Consider the following 21,720-nt stretch of genomic DNA (forward strand, 5'->3'; position numbering starts at 1 on the left):
CCCCCACACAGAACCCCCCCCCACACAGAACCCCCCCCCACACGAGAACCCCCCCCCCACACAGAACCCCCCCCCCACACAGAACCCCCCCCCACACACAGAACCCCCCCCCCCCCCACACACAGAACCCCCCCCCACACACAGAACCCCCCCCCCCCCCACACACAGAACCCCCCCCCCCACACACAGAACCCCCCCCCCCCCACACCCCAACCCCCCCCCCCCCCCCCCCACAGGAGTCTCCGCTCTCCTAGCTCCACAGAGGCTCGCAGACCCACTGAGATTGTGAGATATTTTAATAATAATAATCTTTATTATTGTCAGAAGTAGGTTTACATTAGAACATAGAACAGTACAGCACAGAACAGGCCCTTCGGCCCTCGATGTTGTGCCGAGCAATGATCACCCTACTCAAACCTACGTATCCACCCCACACCCGTAACCCAACAACCCCCCCTTTTTTTTTTATAAATTTAGAGTAGCCAATTATTTCTTTCCAATTAAGTGGCAATTTAGCGTGGCCAATCCACCTAACCTGCACATCTTTGGGTTGTGGGGGTGAAACCCACGCAGACATGGGGAGAATGGGCAAACTCCACACGGACAGTGACCCAGGGCCGGGATTCGAACCCGGGTCCTCAGCGCCGCAGTCCCAGTGCTAACCACTGCGCCACATGCTGCCCTCAACAACCCCCCCTTAACCTTACTTTTTTATTAGGACACTACGGGCAATTTAGCATGGCCAATCCACCTAACCCGCACATCTTTGGACTGTGGGAGGAAACCGGAGCACCCGGAGGAAACCCACGCACACAGGGGGAGGACGTGCAGACTCCACACAGACAGTGACCCAGCCGGGAATCGAACCTGGGACCCTGGAGCTGTGAAGCATTTATGCTAACCACCATGCTACCGTGCTGCCCCTAATTACATTAACACTGCAATGAAGTTACTGTGAAAATCCCCTCGTCGCCACACTCTGGCGCCTGTTCGGGTACACGGAGGGAGAATTCAGAATGTCCAATTCACCTAACAGCACATCTTTCGGGACTGTGGGAGGAAACTGGAGCACCCGGAGGAAACCCACGCAGACACGGGGAGAACGTGCAGACTCCGCACAGGCAGTGACCTAAGCGGGAATCGATCCCTGGTGCTGTGAAGCCATAGTGCTAACCACTGTGCTACCGTGCTATTTTATTGTTTTAGATTCCAGCATCCACAGTACTTTGCTTGCAGGACAATTCCCGGCGTGGGTCACCGTCTGCGTAGAGTCTGCACATCCTCCCCGTGTCTGCGGGGGCCAGGCACCGGAATGTGGCAACTAGGGGCTTTTCACAGTAACTTAATTGCAGTGTTAATGTAAACCTATTTGTGACACTGATAAAGATTATTATCTTCAGTCAGTACAATTCAGAAAGCAGTACAGATTCAGCAGTCTCTGTCCAAATGCAGCAAAACCCGGACAACTTTCAACCTTGGGCTGACAAGTGGCAAGTTACATTCATGCCACACAGGTGCCAGGCAATGACCACGTCCTACAAGAGAGGATCTAACATCGCCTTTTGACATTCAATGGCATTATCATCGCTGAATCCCCACAATCACATCATCAATCACAATCAACGTATGCAGGAGGTGTAGACAATGGATGGGAGGCGGGTTTGTGTGATGGACTGGGCTGTGTTCACGACTCTGTAGTTTCTTACGGTCTTGGGCCTAGCAGTTGCCATACCAGGCTGTTATGCAGCCAGATAGGATGCTTTCTATGGTGCAAAAGTTGGTAAGAGTCAGTGTGGACATGCCGAATTTCCTGAGGAACTGTAGGCCCTGTTGTGCTTTCTTGGTCATAGCGTTGACGTGGGTGGACCAGGACAGATTGTTGGTGATGTGCACATCCAGGAATTTGAAGCTGTCAACCATCGCCACCTCGGCACCAATCTTTGGAATTCTCCAAGCCAGAGAGCTTTGATGCGCAGTCGTTGAATATATTCAAGACAGCGCAATAGTGTTTTGGAATCGGGGTATGGGAATCAGACGGGAAAGGGGAGAGAAGTTGATTATTCTTCCTGATCTTATTGAATAACAAAGCAGGCTTGAGGGGTCAAATAGCGTGCTCCTGTCATCTGATTCAATGCATCATGTGGTGTAATGACAGTGTGTGTTATGTTTGAGACCGATGATGTAGAACTGAGTTTGTCAGCGAACCCTCTCAGTGGCAGCCTCGTGTTTTTTTTAGAATTTACAGTGCAGAAGGAGGCCGTTCGGCCCATCGAGTCAGCACCAGCTCTTGGAAAGAGCACCCTACCCAAGCCCACACCTTCACCCTATCCCCATAACCCAGTAACCCCACCCAACACTAAGGGCAATTTTGGACACTAAGGGCAATTTATCATGGCCAATCCACCTAACCTGCAAATCTTTAGACTGTGGGAGGAAACCCATCCACACACGGGGAGAATGTGCAGACTCCGCACAGACAGTGACCCAAGCCGGGAATCGAACCCGGGACCCTGGAGCTGTGAAGCAATTCTGCTAACCACTGAAAAAAAAATGAATGAAATGAAAATCGCTTATTGTCATGAGTAGGCTTCAAATGAAGTTACTCTGAAAAGTCCCTAGTTGCCACATTCTGGCGCCTGTTTGGGGAGGCTGGAACAGGAATTGAACCGTGCTGCTGGCCTGCCTTGGTCTGCTTTAAAAGCCAGTGATTAGCCCTGAGCTACCGTGCTGCCCAATTCTCTCCGAGTCAGAAAGTTATCTTCAATCCCTAAACAGAAAATGTCTGCTCGGCTGCCAGTCTGTGTGGTACTGGGACTGCAGCATTAAATAAACTCAATGTCGTGACTCAGTTCAGAGTTGAGCAAATGCGTTCTCCTGGGCTAATGTTTCTCCCTCTACCAATAACAACAGCAGGGCAGCAGGGTAGCATGGTGGTTAGCATAAATGCTTCACAGCTCCAGGGTCCCAGGTTCGATTCCCGGCTGGGTCACTGTCTGTGTGGAGTCTGCACGTCCTCCCCCTGTGTGCGTGGGTTTCCTCCGGGTGCTCCGGTTTCCTCCCACAGTCCAAAGATGTGCGGGTTAGGTGGATTGGCCATGCTAAATTGCCCGTAGTGTCCTAATAAAAGTAAGGTTAAGGGGGATGTTGTTGGGTTATGGGTATAAGGTGGATACGTGGGTTTGAGTAGGGTGATCATGGCTCGGCACAACATTGAGGGCCGAAGGGCCTGTTCTGTGCTGTACTGTTCTAAAAAAAAAAACAGATAGAGATTAGGTAGTCATTTTGTCCACTGCTGAGTAACTGCAGATGTCTCTCTCATCTCTCACTCTCTCTCTCTCTCTCTCTCTCTCTCACTCCAGGAGTGAATCGGCACTTCCACATGATCTGTATCCGGGACAAATTCAGTCAGAATATTGGACGTCAAGTCTCGTCTAGAATCGTTTGGGAACATCTAAATGTGATGTATGACATGCAGGCGCTGGTATGGAGCTGCTGACGATGTACTTTTCAAGTGGGGCCTGATGGGTTTAGGGTCGCTGCCCACATGGTAGCACTGACCTGGTCACCAACACCGTGTATTTTGTACTGGTCAATATTTCACAGTGTCGCACAGAGCAGATCGCTCTGCAGGAATAGAGCATAAACCGGCCATTTGGTTCATTCAGACGGTGCTTATCCTGGATAAATAATATGCTTTTAAAAAACATTTTGTGTACTCAATTCATTTTTTCCAATTAAGGGGCAATCTAGCTTGGCCAATCCTCCCAGCCTGCACATCTTTGGGTTGTGGGGGGTGAAACCCACACAAACACGGGGAGAATGTGCAAACACCACACGGAGAGTGACCCAGAGCCAGGGTCGAATCTGGAATCTCGGCGCCATGATGCAGCAGTGCTAACCACTGTGCCACCGTGTGCCCTGGAATATGCTTTTTTATTCATTTATGGGATGTGGGCGTCGCGGGGGTCAGCATTTATTGCCCGTCTCTAATTGCCCTTGAACTGAGTGTCTCGCTCAGCTATTTCAGGAGGGGGGCAGTTAAGAGTGGACCACTGTGGGTCGCGAGTCACCTGAAGGCCAGACCACACTTCCCACAAAGGACACGAGGGAACCAGGTGGGTTTTTGCGACAATCGACAGTGATTTCGTGATCATCGTTCGAATGTCAATTCCACATTTTTTAAAAACCAAATTAAAAATTTTGCCATCAATCAGCTGTAGTGGGATTTGAACCCAGATCCCTAAAGCCTTACACTGGGTTTCTGGATTACTAATCCAGTGACAATGTCACTGCACCACTGCTTCCTAATGCCATGTGCCGTGCCTAGTGACAGAACGGTGCCTCCGGTACTGTGATTACCCCGAGAGTGCTGGAGATGGGAGACTGGGGCTAGAATTGAGTTCTTAAAAGAATTACCTATGGAATTCAAAACAATCCTTGTAATTAAGATTGCCCCTACCCCCAGCACCCCCATCGAGACCAGGTCCTCTGCCCTCTCCATAACACCACTCCCTCCCTAACAGCACAGTGGGTGTACCTACACCACATAGACTGCAGCGGTTCAAGAAGGCAGCTCACCACCACCTTCTCTGGCAGTAAATGCTGCCCTTACCAGTAATGCCCACAATCAATTAACAAAACATAAGAGGGAAAAGAAGGAACAACTTGCAGGTATATCTTGGAAATGTTATTACCTTAATCAGGTTGATTGGTCACCGCTCGCTGTCTGTCTCTCCGTTTGTGCGACGCACCGTGCTTCATTGGACAAGTGAGCAAACATTGACATTGAGTCACATAAGGAGATATTAGAACCAGTGCCCAAATCTTTGTCAAAGAGATAGTATTTAAGGAGCGTCTTACAGGGGGTTGGGGTCAGAACATAAGAACTAAGAGCAGGAGTAGGCCATCTGGCCCCTCGAGCCTGCTCCGCCATTCAATAAGATCATGGCTGATCTTTTGTGGACTCGGCTCCACTTTCCGGCCCGAACACCATAACCCTTAATCCCTTTATTCTTCAAAAAACTATCTATCTTTATCTTAAAAACATTTAATGAAGAAACCTCTACTGCTTCACTGGGCAAGGAATTCCATAGATTCACAACCCTTTGGGTGAAGAAGTTCCTCCTAAACTCAGTCCTAAATCTACTTCCCCTTATTTTGAGGCTATGCCCCCTAGTTCTGCTTTCACCTGCCAGTGGAAACAACCTGCCCGCGTCTATCCTATCTATTCCCTTCATAATTTTAAATGTTTCTATAAGATCCCCCCTCATCCTTCTAAATTCCAACGAGTACAGTCCCAGTCTACTCAACCTCGCCTCATAATCCAACCCCTTCAGCTCTGGGATTAACCTAATGAATCTCCTCTGCACACCCTCCAGCGCCAGTACGTCCTTTCTCAGGCAAGGAGAACAAAACTGAACACAATACTCCAGGTGTGGCCTCACTAACACCTTATACAATTGCAGCATAACCTCCCTTGTCTTAAACTCCATCCCTCTAGCAATGAAGGACAAAATTCCATTTGCCGCCTTAATCACCTGTTGCACCTGTAAACCAACTTTCTGTGACTCATGCACTAACACATCCAGGTCTCTCTGCACAGTACATGTTTTAATATTTTATCATTTGAATAATAATTCAGTTTGCTGTTATTCCTACCAAAATGGATCACCTCACATTTGTCAACATTGTATTCCATCTGCCAGACCCTAGCCCATTCACTTAACCTATCCAAATCCCTCTGCAGACTTCCAGTATCCTCTGCACTTTTTGCTTTACCACTCATCTTAGTCTCGTCTGCAAACTTGGACACATTGCCCTTGGTCCCCAACTCCAAATCATCAATGTAAATTGTGAACAATTGTGGGCCCAACACTGATCCCTGAGGGAAACCACTAGCTACTGATTGCCAACCAGGGAAACACCCATTAATCCCCACTCTTGCTTTCTATTAATTAACCAATCCTCTATCCATGCTACTACTTTACCCTTAATGCCATGCATCTTTATGCAGCAACCTTTTGTGTGGCACCTTGTCAAAGGCTTTCTGGAAATCCAGATATACCACATCCATTGGCTCCCCATTATCTACTGCACTGGTAATGTCCTCAAAAAATTCCACTAAATTAGCTAGGCACGACCTGCCCTTTATGAACCCATGCTGTGTCTGCCCAATGGGACAATTTCTATCCAGATGCCTCGCTATTTCGTCCTTGATGATAGATTCCAGCATTTTCCCTACTACCGAAGTTAAGCTCACTGGCCTATAATTACCCGCTTTCTGCCTACCTCCTTTTTTAAACAGTGGTGTCACGTTTGCTAATTTCCAATCCACCGGGACCACCCCAGAGTCTAGTGAAGTTTGGTAAATTATCACTAGTGAATTTGCAATTTCCCTATCCATCTCTTTTAGCACTCTGGGATGCATTCCATCAGGGCCAGGAGACTTGTCTACCTTTAGCCCCATTAGCTTGCCCATCACTACCTCCTTAGTGGTTAGGGAGAGGATTCTACAGCTGAGGGGACTGAAGGCACACCTTCCCCAAAATTCTCCAGTTTCTAGAACATTTCCTGTCCTTTAGCTCACCCTCACTGACCGTTTTCCGCAGTTGGGAATTTCTCTCCGAGACTTGTTACTGCATTAAAATTCCCAGGTTAATGCAAATTGCTGTTGGAGCCAGGGGAATGTGGGGTTTTCAAAAGAGACATTTTACTCCAAGCTGTTTGTCTTCTGTAGCCAAAAACAATTTGTATTTGTGAAGCAGTGTTAACGTAGGAATACAGCCCAAGGACTGCACTGGAGCATCTTTTGTTTCTGTAAAGCGATTTTCTAAATCTTTCCATGTTAAAGACATCATAACTATTATTTTCTAATATCGGATTATTTTGTTATCTAATGTTTTTAGCACGAGTCTGAAATCCTCCCGTTCCCAAATGGTGAGCGAAATTTTGTGCTCCCCGAAGACATTATACATGAAGTGAAAGAAGGTATGGGCCCGTGAGCGAGCGCGGTTACCCTCCCGTGAATGAGCAGCGTTACCCTCCCGTGAATGAGCAGCGTTACCCTCCCGTGAATGAGCAGCGTTACCCTCCCGTGAGCGAGTGCGGTTACCCTCCCGTGAGCGAGTGCGGTTACCCTCCCGTGAGCGAGCAGCGTTACCCTCCCGTGAGCGAGCGCGGTTACCCTCCCGTGAGCGAGCGTGGTTAGCCTCCTGTGATTGAGCGCAGTTACCCTCCCGTGAGCGAGCGCTGTTACCCTCCCGTGAGCGAGCGCAGTTACCCTCCCGTGAGCGAGCGCAGTTACCCTCCCGTGAGCGAGCGCGGTTACCCTCCCGTGAGCGAGCGCGGTTACCCTCCCGTGAGCGAGCGCGGTTACCCTCCCGTGAGCGAGCGCGGTTACCCTCCCGTGAGCGAGCGCGGTTACCCTCCCGTGAGCGAGCGCGGTTACCCTCCCGTGAGCGAGCGCGGTTACCCTCCCGTGAGCGAGCGCGGTTACCCTCCCGTGAGCGAGCGCGGTTACCCTCCCGTGGGCGAGCGCGGTTACCCTCCCGTGGGCGAGCAGCGTTACCCTCCCGTGGGCGAGCACGGTTACCCTCCCGTGGGCGAGCACGGTTACCCTCCCGTGAGCGAGCAGCGTTACCCTCCCGTGAGCGAGCGCAGTTACCCTCCCGTGAGCGGGAGCGGTTAGCCATTCTGAGTGAGTGGCATTACCCTCCCAGACTGGTATCACTTTCTGATGTTCCCATTCTAATCTGCCTCAGTCACAATCCTCCACAGGAGGGGTGGAGGGTGGGTCTCTGTGGTGACTGAATATCGTGCTGGACTGTAGGGTGTGATCACAGTGTGTGTCCTCCAAGTCAATGCCAGAGTCCCACTATTGCCTTTTTAAAACAGTTTCGTTTTGTTTAATAGTTTTATTTTAAATTTTTACATTTTCCAATTTCTTTATTCTCAGTTATTCCTGTAGAGGGCTCCGATGGTCATCAACTGCCTTGCGATTCTTGTTCAACAAATTCCACTCACTCTATGGGACTGCTGACTCCCCGGTTTGGGAGGATTAATGCTCACTCCATGGAGAAGAAGGATTAATGCTCACTCCCCAGTGTGGGAGGATTAATGCTCACTCCCCGGTGTGGGAGGATTAATGCTCACTCCACTGTGTGGGAGGATTAATGCTCACTCCATGGAGTGGAAGGATTAATGCTCACTCCCCAGTGTGGGAGGATTAATGCTCCCCAGTGTGGGAGGATTAATGCTCACTCCATGGTGTGGTACAATTAATGCTCACTCCCCGGTGTGGGAGGATTAATGCTCACTCCCTGGTGTGGGAGGATTAATGCTCACTCCCCAGTGTGGGAGGATTAATGCTCACCGCCGGTGTGGGAGGATTAATGCTCACTCCCCAGTGTGGGAGGATTAATGTTCACTCCCTAGTGTGGGAGGATTAATGCTCACTCCATGGTGTGGCAGGATTAATGCTCACTCCCCAGTGTGGGAGGATTAATGCTCATTCCATGGTATGGGAGGATTAATGCTCACTCCCTGGTGTGGGAGGATTAATGCTCACTCCCCAGTGTGGGAGGATTAATGCTCATTCCATGGTGTGGGAGGATTAATGCTCATTCCATGGTGTGGGAGGATTAATGCTCACTCCCCAGTGTGGGAGGATTAATGCTCATTCCATGGTGTGGGAGGATTAATGCTCACTCCCTGGTGTGGGAGGATTAATGCTCACTCCCCGGTGTGGGAGGATTAATGCTCACTCCCCGGTGTGGGAGGATTAATGCTCACTCCCCGCTGTGGGAGGATTAATGCTCACTCCCCGCTGTGGGAGGATTAATGCTCACTCCCCGGTGTGGGAGGATTAATGCTCACTCCCCAGTGTGGGAGGATTAATGCTCACTCCCTGGTGTGGGAGGATTAATGCTCACTCCCAGGTGTGGGAGGATTAATGCTCACTCCCTGGTGTGGGAGGATTAATGCTCACTCCCCGGTGTGGGAGGATTAATGCTCACTCCCCGCTGTGGGAGGATTAATGCTCACTCCCCGCTGTGGGAGGATTAATGCTCACTCCCCGCTGTGGGAGGTTTAATGTTCATTACCCGCTGTGGGAGGATTAATGCTCACTCCCCGCTGTGGGAGGTTTAATGTTCATTACCCGCTGTGGGAGGATTAATGTTCACTCCATGACGTGGGAGGATTAACGCTCATGTGTGAATTTAATGCTCACTCCATAGCATGGGAGGATTAATGCTCACTCCAGCATGTGGGAGCATTAATACTCACTCCATGCTTTGGGAGGATTAATTCTCACTCCCGAGTGTGGGGGTTAATGGTCACTCATTAGGGACATGTTGATTAGGTCAAGGGTCTGGGTCGAGGGTCTGCCCTCTCTCCCCAGGGCTACCAAGTCTGATGTGTCACCATGGTCTGGGTGGGTTAGTGGTCACTGGTCTGGGGGGGTTAGTGGTCACTCCCTGGTGTGCGGGGGGTTAGTGGTCATTCTGGTCTTGGAGGGGTTAGTGGTGACTGTCTGGTGCGGGGGGGGGGGGGGGGGGGGGGGGTTGGTTAATAGTCACTCTCTGGTGCAGGATCTGGTTCCACTTCCTCAATGTGCTTTGAGAGGTTTTTTTTCTAAATTTAGTGTACCCAATTCATTTTTTCCAATTAAGGGGCAGTTTAGTGTGGCCAATCCACCTACCCTGCACATCTTTGAGTTGTGGGGGTGATACCCACACAAACACGGGGACAATGTGCAAACTCCACACAGACAGTGACCCAGAGCCAGGATCGAACCTGGGACCTCGGCACCGTGAGGCAGCAGGGCTAACCCACTGCTCCATCCTGCTTTGAGAGCTGAATGTGTAATACTTTTATCATCTTCACAGGGAAGAGCGGAGCGGAGGAGGAACTGAAGGAGGAGCACAAGGAGGAGTTGCTGGAGCAACCACTGGCTGAAGAGGGTGGGTACCTGGGGTGCGGGGGGGAGGGGGGGAGAGACTTGGGACATGTTGATTAGGTCGAGGGTCTGCCCTCTCTCCCCAGGGCTACCAAGTCTGATGTGTCACCATGACATGCTCAGTGCTAAAAGGCACTAGAACCCAGGGCGAAACAGGCCATTCTCCCAGGGGTGAGGTCCATGGGGGTTGGGGGGGGGGTGGGGGGGGGGGGGGGCGCGCAATGATGTAGTCAACAATTCCAAAAGAGAACCCTGTAGTGTCCCATGCCTCTCATATGGTTGCTTAAACCATTAGCCCAGACCAGCGTTTGTGCTTCAAGGAAAATGTAGGAACAGAAGTAGGCCATTCAGCCCATCGAGTCTGTCCGCCATTCAATGACTGGTATGATCACCCTCAACTCCACTTTCCCATCTGATCCCCACAATCTTTGATTTCCTGACTGGTAAAAAAAATTCTTCCCATTCTACTAAAGCCCATTAGAAGCTGATTGAAGACAGTTCCAACCAAATTAAAATTATTCATCAGTACTGACCCTCTGACAGTGTAGGGCTCCCTCAGTACTGACCCTCTGACAGTGCCGCACTCCCTCAGTACTGACCCTCTGACAGTGCAGCATTCCCTCTGCACTGACCCTCTGACAGTGCGGCACTCCCTCAGTACTGACCCTCTGACAGTGCAGCACTCCCTCAGTACTGACCCTCTGACAATGCAGCACTCCCTCAGTACTGACCCTCTGACAATGCAGCACTCCCTCAGTACTGACCCTCTGACAATGCAGCACTCCCTCAGTACTGACCCTCTGACAGTGCAGCACTCCCTCAGTACTGACCCTCTGACAGTGCAGCACTCCCTCAATACTGACCCTTCTAACAGTGCCGCACTCCCTCAGTACTGACCCTCTGACAGTGCGGCACTCCCTCAGTACTGACCCTCTGACAGTGCGGCACTCCCTCATTACTGACCATCTGACAGTGCGGCACTCCCTCAGTACTGACCCTCTGACAGTGCGGCACTCCCTCAGTACTGACCCTCTGACAGTGCGGCACTCCCTCATTACTGACCATCTGACAGTGCGGCACTCCCTCAGTACTGACCCTCTGACAGTGCGGCACTCCCTCAGTACTGACCCTCTGACAGTGCAGCACTCCCTCAGTACTGACCCTCTGACAGTGCGGCACTCCCTCAGTACTGACCCTCTGACAATGCAGCACTCCCTCAGTACTGACCCTCTGACAGTGCAGCGCTCCCTCAGTACTGACCCTCTGACAGTGCGGCACTCCCTCAGTACTGACCCTCTAACAGTGCAGCACTCCCTTAGTACTGACCCTCTGACAGTGCGGCACTCCCTCAGTACTGGCCCTCTGACAGTGCAGCGCTCCCTCAGTACTTACCCTCTGACAGTGCGGCGCTCCCTCAGTACTGACCCTCTGACAGTGCAGCACTCCCTCAGCACTGACCCTCTGACAGTGCGGCACTCCCTCAGTACTGACCCTCTGACAGTGCAGCACTCCCTCAGTACTGACCCTCTGACAGTGCAGCACCCCCTCAGTACTGACCCTCTAACAGTGCAGCACTCCCTCAGGACTGACCCTCTGACAGTGCAGCACTCCCTCAGTACTGACCCTCTGACAGTGCAGCACACCCTCAGTACTGACCCTCTGACAGTGCGGCACTCCCTCAGTACTGACCCTCTTACATTGCGGAACTCCCTCATTACTGACCATCTGACAGTGCGGCACTCCCTCAGTACTGACCCTCTGACAGTGCGGCACTCCCTCAGTACTGACCCTCTGACAGTGCGGCACTCCCTCAGTACTGACCCTCTGACAGTGCAGCGCTCCCTCAGTACTGACCCTCTGACAGTGCGGCTCTCCCTCAGTACTGACCCTCTGACAGTGCAGCACTCCCTCAGTACTGACCCTCTGACAGTGCGGCACTCCCTCTGTACTGACCCTCTGACAGTGCGGCACTCCCTCAGTACTGACCCTCTGACAGTGCGGCACTCCCTCAGTACTGACCCTCTGACAGTGCGGCACTCCCTCAGTACTGACCCTCTGACAGTGCGGCACTCCCTCAGTACTGACCCTCTGACAGTGCAGCACTCCCTCAGTACTGACCCTCTGACAGTGCAGCATTCCCTCAGTACTGACCCTCTGACAGTGCAGCATTCCCTCAGTACTGACCCTCTGACAGTGCAGCACTCCCTCAGTACTGACCCTCTGACAGTGCGGCATTCCCTCAGTACTGACCCTCTGACAGCGTGGTGCTTCCTCGGTACTCCCTTGGAGTGCCGGCCTGGTTTATGTGCTCAAATCTCTGGAGTGGGACCTCCAGCCTGAGCTGCAACACGGAGTGAAGAGCACCAACCCGTGTTGGACAGTTATTAATCTGGGTGCATAATCATTCAGACAGTCAGCAAATGAGAAATCATTTTAATTTGGTTGGAACTGTCTTCAATCAGCTTCTAATGTACTTTAGTAGAATGCGAAGAGTTTTTTTTATCAATCAGGGAATCAAAGATTGTGGGGATCAGATGGGAAAGTGGAGTTGAGGGTGATCATACCAGTCATTGAACAGCGGAGCAGACTCGATGGGCTGAATGTCCTACTTCTGTTCCTACATGTTCCTTGAAGCACAAACGCAACTGGTTAAAAATAATTAAGAATCCAGATTAATAAATGGATAAATTGTGATTTGGTGGCACCAGGCTTTGCTTTCAGTAAAATGAATGCCACTGTTTACAGTAAAACACTTCCCACTCTTTCCCCCCGCCCCCCGTACAGACTTGCTGCCAGTGTCTGGGTTGCCCATGTTTGAGTTCCATTTTAACTTTACATCTCCAGGTAACGTAAAGGTGGTCGAGAAGCCGGTGGTGAAGGAGAAAGTGCTGGTGGCCGGTGAGGCTGCGACAAAAGAGGTGATTGACAAGAGGAAAAGGAACCGAGCCACTGCCAACCTGCTGAGCGTGAATAGCAACCCCTCCAGCCCCAGCGGAGCCAAACGCCGGCGGGTCTAGTGGTGCCGATCAGCATCTCGACCAATTGTGGAGGAGGGGCCGCTGCCAGTTTGTGGATAAATTGGCACGTTGGGAATCTGTGGAGTGTGTGAGGAGAGCAACTCTTTGCAACTGGGTGGTAACAACTGCAAAACAGTTGTAAAATGCTGGTGTGTAGCTGGCCAGCTGTTCATTCAAACTGTTGCAAAGTGAGTGCATAAAGATCACAGTCTGAACTGCCCTCAGCCCAAGAACAGTCACCTCTCATCATCCTCTTGATTTGATTCTTCAGGTACAGCAAAGTGATGTTAACAGGATGCGCCGAGTGACCTTCTAATTCCGTTTACGAATTCCTTTCCCAACGGCTGCAATGTCGGACCAGGAATTAACTTGTCGTGAACTGTTTTACCCCTTTTCCCAGAATTTTCAAAGCTGTGGGATGGACTCTTACGGGGTGCAGTCTTCCATTTTAACTTTATTGTGTTCATTCATGATTCCAACTTATGTTATATTTGTGGATCCATTTTTCAAAGCGTTTCGCATTAAAACCAGGTTGAAAATGTTTTTGCACTGTTGATGTGAATTTGACAAGCCCGATATTGTGTGCAGCTTGGACAGGATTGGGTGCTGAATGTGTGTATTGCATTGAATCAGAGAAATGTTCAACCTGATTTACATAATTCGGTGCCTGGCGATTACGTTTGGTAAGTGTTTCAGTCTGGAGCTGATGGCCCCTTTGAGGAAAATATTTCAGACTGGTTTATTTTGACATAAGGCCCAGTTTCAATTTAAAAGTCACTATGTCATTGTCCCAGCGAATACATGATACTCTGGTCCCCATCGTCGAATCATAGAATTTACAGTGCAGAAGGAGGCCATTCGGCCCATCAAGTCTACACTGGCCCCTGAAAGAGTACCCTACCTAAGCCCACACGTCCACCCTATCCCTGTAACCCAGCAACCCCACCAAATGTTTGCACACTACGGGGCAATTTAGTGTTACCAATCCACCGTACCCATTTATTGACTTTCAGGAGAGTTAAGATTAGAGCAACTTTATTCCCACTGAGTAGGCTTGATGGGCAGATTGGTCTCCTGTGTTCCATTATTTAATGATAATATTCTTAATAATTACACATTCCAGAGCAGCTCGGTGGCGCAGTGGGGTAGCACTGCTGCCTACGGCGCTGAGGACCCGGGTTCGAATCCCGGCTCTGGGTCATTGTCTGTGTGCAGTTTGCACATTCTCCCCATATCTGCGTGGGTTTCACTCCCGCAACCCAAAGATGTGCAGGGTAGGTGGATTGGCCAGGCTAAATTGTCCCTTAGTTGGAAAAATAATAATTGGATACTCTAAATTTATTTTTAAAAATAATTATTTCCTATTGTCTCACGTACACACAAGATTGAAGAATTCACTGTGTCTTAGGCTTTGAGCCCCGTGTTCGATTGGCCAGTTAAACATTACATTCTGAAGTACCTGTGCTAAAACCACTCTTGTACATTTCTTTAACGCTAGATACTTGAAAAGCATTCATGTTATCAACGGCTTACCTCACTGCATGATTCACTTACTGAGTTTGTTTTAAGAAGACTTCCCAAGGTTTTATCTCCACTCCGCTGTCAATCACACCATTCACTTAAAGACACTTACGAAAGTACAAGATGCTGCTGCGGGGGAGTTGTCACTTACCTTGCGCAAATGTCTCCTTGGAAGAGCATTATTATTAAGATAACAACCAGTTGAATTTAGGTGCATCTTTAATGTGGTAAATCCTCCCAAACACCTTGAACATAGAAAGCTTGTACCCAAATTCTTATCCATTCACGTCTCCATCTGGCAATCTTTTAATTTCCCACAAACGTTTCACTGGGGATGAAACGGGGATACAAAACCCTCCCAACAGTGAATGGAGCAGGAAAAAAAACAGAATCAATATTAAATAAACTAATATGAGCCCATTTCTTACAGGTGTAATCACTTTGGCAAATGTTGTATTGTATTGTGTGGGGGAGGAATGTAAACCTTGTTAAGGGGCATTGAGTAACATTGCCAGAGAGGTGCTGCATCAAAGCTGCAATGGGACTTCAGGTTGAGTGAGATCCAAATGAGAAAACAGATTTTGTTATCCAAAGTAACCTTGTGACGCTTTCAGGCACTCTGTCATATGAGGGTGAAATAGCAGCAGGTCACAAGTTAGTCATTGTGGGTATTCAGTTCGAGGAAACAGCTGTTGACAATCTCTCGAACGTGTGTGTGTGTGTGTGTGCACGCGCGCACAAGTGTGTGACGTTTTAAACAAAGTTTCCGCTCCACTTTTAATAGTGAATCCAGTCCAGGATTTCACACTAACCCCTTTAGGATTTATTTGTCTTGGCTCACTTCCACTGTTACTCAAACTCTGATATCCAGCCAATACTGTCTTCACAATTACTTTAAAATTTGTTTTGCAGTCTGCAGTAAGACATTCCAAACTTTAGGATTATTTTAGAAACCTATTTTCTCACCAGTCGAATCCTTCTCGGCATGTCTGGGATTCCCATGAATAGTATCCTCTTCTATTTTCAGGTTTCTAGAACCAAACGTCCTTTAGTTCCTCTGGAACTTGCTTTCTTGCATATTACTCCCATTGTACAACTTTTCCTGCTTTGAACAGAGCTATTAGAGCTGCTTTATCGCTATCCAGGGGCGGAATTCTCTGACACCCCCCCCCCCCCCCGCAGGGTCGGAGAATCGCCCAGGGCCAGCGTAAATCCCGCCCCCGCCGTGGCCGGAATTCTCCGCCACCCGGGAATTGGCAGTGGGCGGGAATCACGCCCCTCCGATCGGCATGCCCCCTGTGGCGATTCTCCGGCCCGCGATGGGCCGAAGTCCCGCCGCTGACAAGCCAATCCCGCAGCCGTGGTTTCAACCACCTCGACTGGCGACAGGATTGGCGGTGCGAGCGGGCCCCCGGGTCCTGGGGGGGGTGCGGGGCGATCGGACCCCGGAGGGTGCCCCCACGGTGGCCTGGCCCGCGATCGGGGCCCACCGATCGGCGGGCGGACCTGTGCTGTGGGGGCACTCTTTTTCTTCCGCCGGCGCCACGGCCTCCACCATGGCGGAGGCGGAAGAGAATCCCCCAGCGCGCATGCGCCGGTGGTGACGTCAGTGGCCGCTGACGCACTGGCGCATGCACGAACCGGCGAAGGCCTTTCGGCCAGCCGGGTCAGCGGGCGTCAAAGGCCGTTGGCGCCGGTTTTGCCGCCAGTCGGCATGGCGCCAACCACTCCGGCGCGGGCCTAGCCCATAAAGGTGCGGAGAATTGGGAGGCCCGACGCCAGAGTGGTTGGCGCCACTCCGCTACGCTGGGACCCCCCGCCCCGCCGGGTAGGGGAGAATCCCGGCCCCTGTCTCCAACTGCTGTTCCTTTCAGTTAATAATAATAATCGCTTATTGTCACAAGTAGGCTTCAATGAAGTTACTGTGAAAAGCCCCTAGTCGCCACATTCCGGCGTCTGTTCGGGGAGGCCGGTACGGGAATTGAACCCGCGCTGCTGTCATTGTGCATTACAAGCCAGCTGTTTAGCCCACTGTGCTAAATGAAAGCTTTCTCTCTCTCTAAAGTGGCCTCCTGTTGGTAAGCAATGCCTTTTGGTTTATTTATTTTTCATGCCATCGCACTCTAAGCACAACAGCATTCAATTTCGAATTGAAACCAACCCCCACATATACAAAACACCTTTGTCCGGCATGAATCTAGCAACAGGTCCCTTCCAGAAACATTAAATTAAACCCAGCTAAAGCTATATCTAATTTCTAATGTTTACCCATACAAATATAAATCCCTTAAAACTACTTTTGTTTTCCTACACTTCCCCCTTTGAAAGAAGTACATAGAACATAGAACAGTACAGCACAGAACAGGCCCTTCGGCCCTCAATGTTGTGCCGAGCCATGATCACCCTACTCAAACCCACGTATCCACCCTATACCCATAACCCAACAACCCCCCCTCCTTAACCTTACTTTTATTAGGACACTACGGGCAATTTAGCATGGCCAATCAACCTAACCCGCACATCTTTGGACTGTGGGAGGAAACCGGAGCACCTGGAGGAAACCCACGCACACACGGGGAGGACGTGCAGACTCCACACAGACAGTGACCCAGCTGGGAATCGAACCTGGGACCCTGGAGCTGTGAAGCATTTATGCTAACCACCATGCTACCGTGCTGCCCCTAGTAAATATTCTTAATCATGGAGATTTCCTTACAATGGTGTTACATCCACTTTATGCAAACTTAACACGATAAATATCTAACCACAATATTATATTGTACAATACAATGTTCTTGCTTTGCAATTGCACATTTCATTATATAATTATTGATTGAACCAAAACAAAGTCAATAACTTTAACAGCATCAACAGAATCTATACACTGTCATATTCATGTCTTGTGTTTCCTTTTCTTCTGATTTCCAGTTTTCAACTCGAAAGAATATTTCATTTAAATCTGCAGGGCAATTGTCCTGTTCATCACTTGTAGAAATAGTTCCACTCTCAAGCCCACTTTCCAAATTCACATCTGGTAAATTCACATTTTGCTTTTAACACAGTTAAAATGTCATTTTTATACGTTAACATCTCCTCTTGTCAAAATCTCTTCGCTGATTTGAGAATGTTGTAAAATGTTCCTTATCTTCACTCAAAAGTAGTGCTGTACTCTTGCCTTGTTTGTTCTTTTAACTTTTTGTGAACTTCTTGTTCCTCCCAGTCCTATTTCAAACAAGTTCTTTTCAATTCTATTTGAGCCATATCAATAACTTCCTCTCTCTGAAGTTTCGTACTTTGTTCTGAGCCTTCTACTTTTTTCCACAAGTTCCGAGCTATGTTGGTCCAGTTCTGAGTAGAGTTTGAATATTTTTTGGCAAACTGTTAACTTGACTTTCTTCCAGCTATTACATAATAATCTTTATTGTCACAAGTAGGCTTACATTTACACTGCAGTGAAGTTACTGTGAAAAGCCCCTCTTGTGTATGTAGTATCATCAACAAGCATTTTTAAATCAGAGTCTCCAGTCATTGATTCAGAAAGATCACTTTGCAATGTCAGCACATCTGGTTGACAATTCGTAATTTCCAATTTTGCAAGTACTTTAGTTTTCTTATTGTCCATTACTGACTGATATGTCAGTAATATTACTTGGATCAGCTCTTTGCTCAATTGTCTCAGCATTCTACAAGTTTTTATTCAAAGGAACAACTTTTGAATTGCGACCCTCCATACCCTCCATCTCCTCCTTCATTTCTTCCATTTTGCTTTGAAATTCAGAAATCACATAGTTTTCACAACAACGTTCTTACAGTTCATTAGTTTTGCTTTTTAATTCTGCATTCAACAAATTATTCTGATTGAACAAAACCTCTTCTTCAAGGCATTTTCCATGATACTTCATAAATACTTCTGATGCTTGAAGTTTGCCAAGTTTTCACTGAAGACCAACCCTAGCCGAGTTTGCTTTTTCAACTTTATTCTGTTCAAATGCTCCACTTTTCCTGCCTGATTCTCAGTTGTTCTCAGCAGTTCTCATTTTTTTTACATCGATTAGGTCCAGGCGTATGACCAACATTGAAAATTCCGAACCGCGTATGTACGGCCCATTCCCAGCCGGCGTGTGCGTGGGAAGCCCAAAGTTTTACGGCACGTTTGTGGGACCTTCACCGTACACGGTGCTGTGGTTGGGAACCTTTGCTTTAGGTGGTTGATTGATTTATTGTCAAATGTACCGAAGTACAGTGAAAAGTATTTTTCTGCGGCCAAGGGAACGTACACAGTACGTAGACAAGAGACAAAAAGAACAATCGACAGAGTACATTGACAAATATAGTACATCGACAAGCAGTGATTGATTACAGTGCGGAACAAGGAGCCGAACAAAGCAAATACATGAGCAAGAGCAGCATAGGGCATCGTGAATAGTGTTCTTACAGAGAACAGGTCAGTCTGAGGGGGGAGTTGTTGAGGAGTCTAGTAGCTGTGGGGAAGAAGCTGTTCCTATGTCTGGATGTGCAGGTCTTCCGACTCCTGTATCTTCTGCTTGATGGAAGGATCTGGAAGAAGCGTAGCCATCTGAGATGGCCATCTGCAAAGGACCATGGGAATTGTGGACAACCCAGGACTCAGACTGATACAGAGCTTGTGTGAATTTGCAACCCAGATAGTTAGACCTGATCGAAACCCCCGCTCGTTTGCATTTTAATGGCCCGTTCCCCAGAACACTAGGACTCCAATCAAGAAACCGGTACAGCCACAGACTGATCGGTGCCACTCCCTTTACTCAGAAAGCCTAACTGCCAAGGTCAATGACCGCTAAGGACCCACCAAGGCACCCGCCCCTTTATTGGCCGAAATCGAAGGCAGTAATCGAAGCCTGTCGATTATTGGGTCCAAGGTTAAGGATGGCCCCAAAGAGCGCAAAATCCCAGAGGGATAAAAGGGGACACAGCCATGTGTTCTGCCTCTTTTGGACCCGGTCTGTGCCAGCCTCCTTTGAGTCCGGCCTGTGCCAGCCCAACTGCAGCATAATGACCAGACAGCCAAGTTCAAGACCAACGATCGCTACCTGACGGATGCGCCCAGCAGAGACAGAGCCACTTCTTCAAACCAGCCACGTGATCAAGATAAAGGCCTTATCCACTTGCACAGTGCCAGTCATCTGAAGTTAACTGTAGGTTATTGTAGTTGATAGGTGTAGTTTAACTTGTGGTATATTGTGCTTGCATGTCGAAGTAACCCTTGTGTGTAAATAAACCATCTTTGAACTTGAACTGACTAACTGGGTGTGTGGTTATTTGACCGATATACGGGAAAGCCTTGTGGTTCAGTAAGAGAAATAGAAACACCCACAGTATTGGCGATGCTGTTGGGACATAACATCGTATCATAAAAAGCCTCAGTATCATATTGGTGACTCTAAAGACCAATATTATTATAGTATTCAGATTGGCAACAGAAGGCAAAGCCTGGGTGGGGAGGAGGGGGGTCTCTGATAATGCTGTCTGCCTTCCTAAGGCAGCGGGAGGTGTAGACAGAATCAATGTGGGGGTGGCAAGCTTGTGTGATGCGTTGGGCTGAGTTCACCACACACTGCAGTTTCTTGCGATCTTGGACTGAGCAGTTGCCATACCAGGCTGTGATGCAGCCGGATAGGATGCTCTCTATCGCACATCTGTAGAAGTTTGTTAGAGTCGATGCAGACATGCCAAATTTCTTTAGCTTGCGTAGGAAGTAGAGACGTTGTTGGGCTTTCAATGTGAGTGGACCAGGGCAGACTATTGATGTTGGTGACATCAGGAACTTAAAGCTATCGACCATCTCCACTTCAAAGCCATTGATGTAGATGTGTCGTGCTACGCTTTCTGAAGTCGATGATCAGTTCCTTGGTCTTTCCAACATTTAGAGAGAGGTTGTTTTCGATACACCGTGCAACCAAGTGATCTATCTCCCTTCTGTAGTCTGGCATGTCGTTGTTTGAGATATGGCCCACCAGTCGTATCATTGCTGGGTTAAAGCATGTCCCAGATTTCATTAAAAAATGGACCCGATGCTTCTGCTAGCTTCCACACCTTCTGAAATTTGTCACATTCTTCCGCCTAAACCGAGCACTAATGCACTTTGCACTTTCTGCACCTTGATAAGATCGGTTTAGTTCCAGTCATGACTCGAATGTGAATGTGTGAGCTGTTTCAACACCAAGAGTCGGGCTATTTCTGACACTTATTCGCAGGAACATCTGGGACTATGCAGGGTCCCACTTCGGGAGCAAGGCAACAGTGAGTCTACAGTGATACCCCATCCTTTAAATTCTGTTTGGTTTGGCGCAGTGACTCGAGAATGTTCAGTAGAGATCATTTCAGATCTGGAATCAAAGACCCCACTCCTTACTGAGGTGATAGAGACTTGTGAAACTGGGAGCATTCTGCAGAACTGCATTTGGAGCTGGAATTAACTGGTTAAAATTATTTATTCCGAATGTTGTTCCAATCTCATTGTCTTGTTTAATCAGCTCCGTGGCTGAAGAATGAATCTTTGGCCACTCCCAGTAACCATTTCAGTTTCATAGCTATTTTGACATTCACGGATAATGTCAAAGATAAATCTGCTTTCAGAAAGATCTAACCAGTTTGTGTAAATGCTGCTTGCATTTGGATCGTTATTGCAATGGCAATCTCCCAGGGGCCGCAGGGCGCTATATCAAACCAAACACAACCTTGAAACAAGGAGATTTGGAGAAGGCAGCCAGTTCAGAGGCGGAGAGGGAGTGGCGTTTAAGGACTGAATGTTCACAAACACGCAGCCACTCAGATTGAGAGTATTTCCCTGCCCACTATTCACTGTGTACCCACTCCCACTGTACCCACTCCCGCTGTACCCACTCCACTGTACCCACTCCCGCTGTACCCACTCCCACTGTACCCACTCCCGCTGTACCCACTCCCGCTGTACCCACTCCCACTGTACCCACTCCCACTGTACCCACTCCCACTGTACCCACTCCCACTGTACCCACTCCCTCTGTACCCACTGTCACTGTACCCACTCCCACTGTACCCACTCCCACTGTACCCACTCCCACTGTACCCACTCCCACTGTACCCACTCCCTCTGTACCCACTCCCACTGTACCCACTCCCACTGTACCCACTCCCACTGTACCCACTCCCGCTGTACCCACTCCCGCTGTACCCACTCCCGCTGTACCCACTCCCGCTGTACCC

The 21,720-nt window shown here is 49.1% G+C and overlaps 2 protein-coding genes across 5 annotated transcripts in view; both read left to right on the top strand.

Annotated features, from left to right (window-relative positions):
• LOC119969171 (MRG/MORF4L binding protein) overlaps positions 1-13,518 on the top strand; it is a 14,940-nt gene extending 1,422 nt beyond the window's left edge. Inside the window, exons 2-5 of the mRNA XM_038802407.1 lie at positions 3,307-3,481; positions 6,906-6,987; positions 9,888-9,962; positions 12,803-13,518. Coding sequence (XP_038658335.1) covers positions 3,307-3,481; positions 6,906-6,987; positions 9,888-9,962; positions 12,803-12,975 — 505 coding nt within the window. The 3' untranslated portion in view covers positions 12,976-13,518. The remainder of the gene's footprint in view (positions 1-3,306; positions 3,482-6,905; positions 6,988-9,887; positions 9,963-12,802) is intronic.
• Positions 13,519-20,655: 7,137 nt separating this feature from the next.
• LOC119969757 (tyrosine-protein kinase HCK-like) overlaps positions 20,656-21,720 on the top strand; it is a 53,783-nt gene continuing 52,718 nt past the window's right edge. The window contains exon 1 of one of the 4 annotated variants that reach the window (XM_038803802.1): positions 20,656-20,775. In XM_038803802.1, coding sequence (XP_038659730.1) covers positions 20,744-20,775 — 32 coding nt within the window. In that variant the 5' untranslated portion in view covers positions 20,656-20,743. The remainder of the gene's footprint in view (positions 20,776-21,720) is intronic. The other 3 variants (XM_038803807.1, XM_038803804.1, XM_038803809.1) reach the window with 3 other exon arrangements.

The sequence above is a fragment of the Scyliorhinus canicula genome, chromosome 7 (assembly GCF_902713615.1).
Source record: "Scyliorhinus canicula chromosome 7, sScyCan1.1, whole genome shotgun sequence".
Taxonomy (NCBI): domain Eukaryota; kingdom Metazoa; phylum Chordata; class Chondrichthyes; order Carcharhiniformes; family Scyliorhinidae; genus Scyliorhinus; species Scyliorhinus canicula.